Source organism: Poecilia reticulata, linkage group LG20 (genome assembly GCF_000633615.1).
Source record: "Poecilia reticulata strain Guanapo linkage group LG20, Guppy_female_1.0+MT, whole genome shotgun sequence".
NCBI lineage: Eukaryota > Metazoa > Chordata > Actinopteri > Cyprinodontiformes > Poeciliidae > Poecilia > Poecilia reticulata.
Genome location: NC_024350.1, coordinates 25,846,071 through 25,847,561, shown reverse-complemented (window position 1 = coordinate 25,847,561; position 1,491 = coordinate 25,846,071). Strand labels below are relative to the sequence as shown.

At 46.1% G+C, this 1,491-nt stretch overlaps 1 protein-coding gene across 1 annotated transcript in view; it reads left to right on the top strand.

Annotated features, from left to right (window-relative positions):
* Positions 1-1,491, top strand: part of pld1b (phospholipase D1b) — a 45,495-nt gene that overhangs the window by 22,620 nt on the left and 21,384 nt on the right. The window contains exons 5-8 of the mRNA XM_008396906.2: positions 294-399; positions 473-538; positions 688-746; positions 1,220-1,312. Of these exons, the coding sequence (XP_008395128.1) occupies positions 294-399; positions 473-538; positions 688-746; positions 1,220-1,312 (324 nt within the window). The remainder of the gene's footprint in view (positions 1-293; positions 400-472; positions 539-687; positions 747-1,219; positions 1,313-1,491) is intronic.

Here is a 1,491-nt window from a genome sequence, read left to right as displayed (position 1 = left end):
CTGCTGGTAACCTGCTACCTGCTGCTGGTAACCTGCTGCTGGTAACCTGCTACCTGCTGCTGGTAACCACGGCAACCTGCTGCTGGTAACCTGCTGCTGGTAACCATGGCAACCTGCTGCTGGTAACCTGCTGCTGGTAACCACGGCAACCTGCTGCTGGTAACCTGCTGCTGGCAACCTGCTGCTGGCAACCAGCTGCCGGCAACCAGCAACCTGCTGCTGGAAATATGGCAACCATGGCAACCAGCTGCCGGCAACCAGCAACCAGCTGATGTGGTTGTGTGTCTCCGCAGCACGTCGATCCGGAGGAGAGCCACGATGAAGATGGAAAAGGCTGAGATTCCCGTTCTGCCCAGAGAGGAAGTGAAGAACCAAAGCGGAGGCGTTTCCAGCCGAAAGGTTTTCCTCCCAGCTCTGGTTCCGTCCGATCGACGGCATGTTGATCTTTTACTGATCGGTGTTTGTGTCCCAGAAACAACTGGAGGATTACCTGAACAACCTGCTGCAGATGCCGATGTACCGGAGCTGCCACGCCACGGTAACGCCTCACTCTGAATCCGTCGGCTCGGAGCTCAGCTCTACATTCGCTCTTCGGTTYCGCTGCCGGTTTTACATTTCCACTATTTGCTGCTTTAACTAGAAATCAAACGTCTCTGAGTTGAATAGTTAGTTTTCGTTCTTCTCCAGATGGAGTTCATCGACGTCGGCCAGCTGTCCTTCATCCATGATTTAGGTCCCAAAGGACTGTGAGTTTACCGTTTTTATAAAACCGTTTCATTAGGTTGTAATTTCACATTTCTAACTAAAACATCTTGTTAAAATGACGACACTTTGATTTATTGATTTAAAAACATTAACAATAGAAGTGGAAGGTTTGTGGCTCGTTTCTTTATTATTGATCACTTTATGTTTCAACATATTTATTTTTAATAGCAGAATCAACTTTTCCTCCTTGTTTCCTGTTAAAATCTAAAAGTTTCAGATTCATATGAAGATATTTAGATTTTAAAGGTAAAATCAGAGGTTAAATTCAGATTTTGTGAATTTAAACTCCAAATTCGATGTTTTGTGAAAAACCAGATTTATGATTCAAGTCTGGATTTTTAGTTTGGATCATTTCTGCACGTTTAAGAAACAAACTCATTAACTTGGACCCGGCTGGTGAATGTTGAAGATTAAACTAATAAAAATCTAAATGAATTATTTTCTGACCCTCCAGGGAGGGGATGGTGCTGAAACGTTCTGGAGGCCATCGGTTCCCCGGCATGAACTGCTGCGGGCGCAGCAGGATCTGCTACCGCTGGTCCAAACGGTCAGAACCAGAACCACACAGAGCCAGAACCACACAGAACCAGAACCACACAGAACCAGAACCACACAGAACCATCAGAACCAGAACCACACAGAGCCAGAACCACACAGAACCACACAGAACCACACAAAACCATCAGAACCACACAGAACCAGAACCATGCAGAACAATCAGAACCA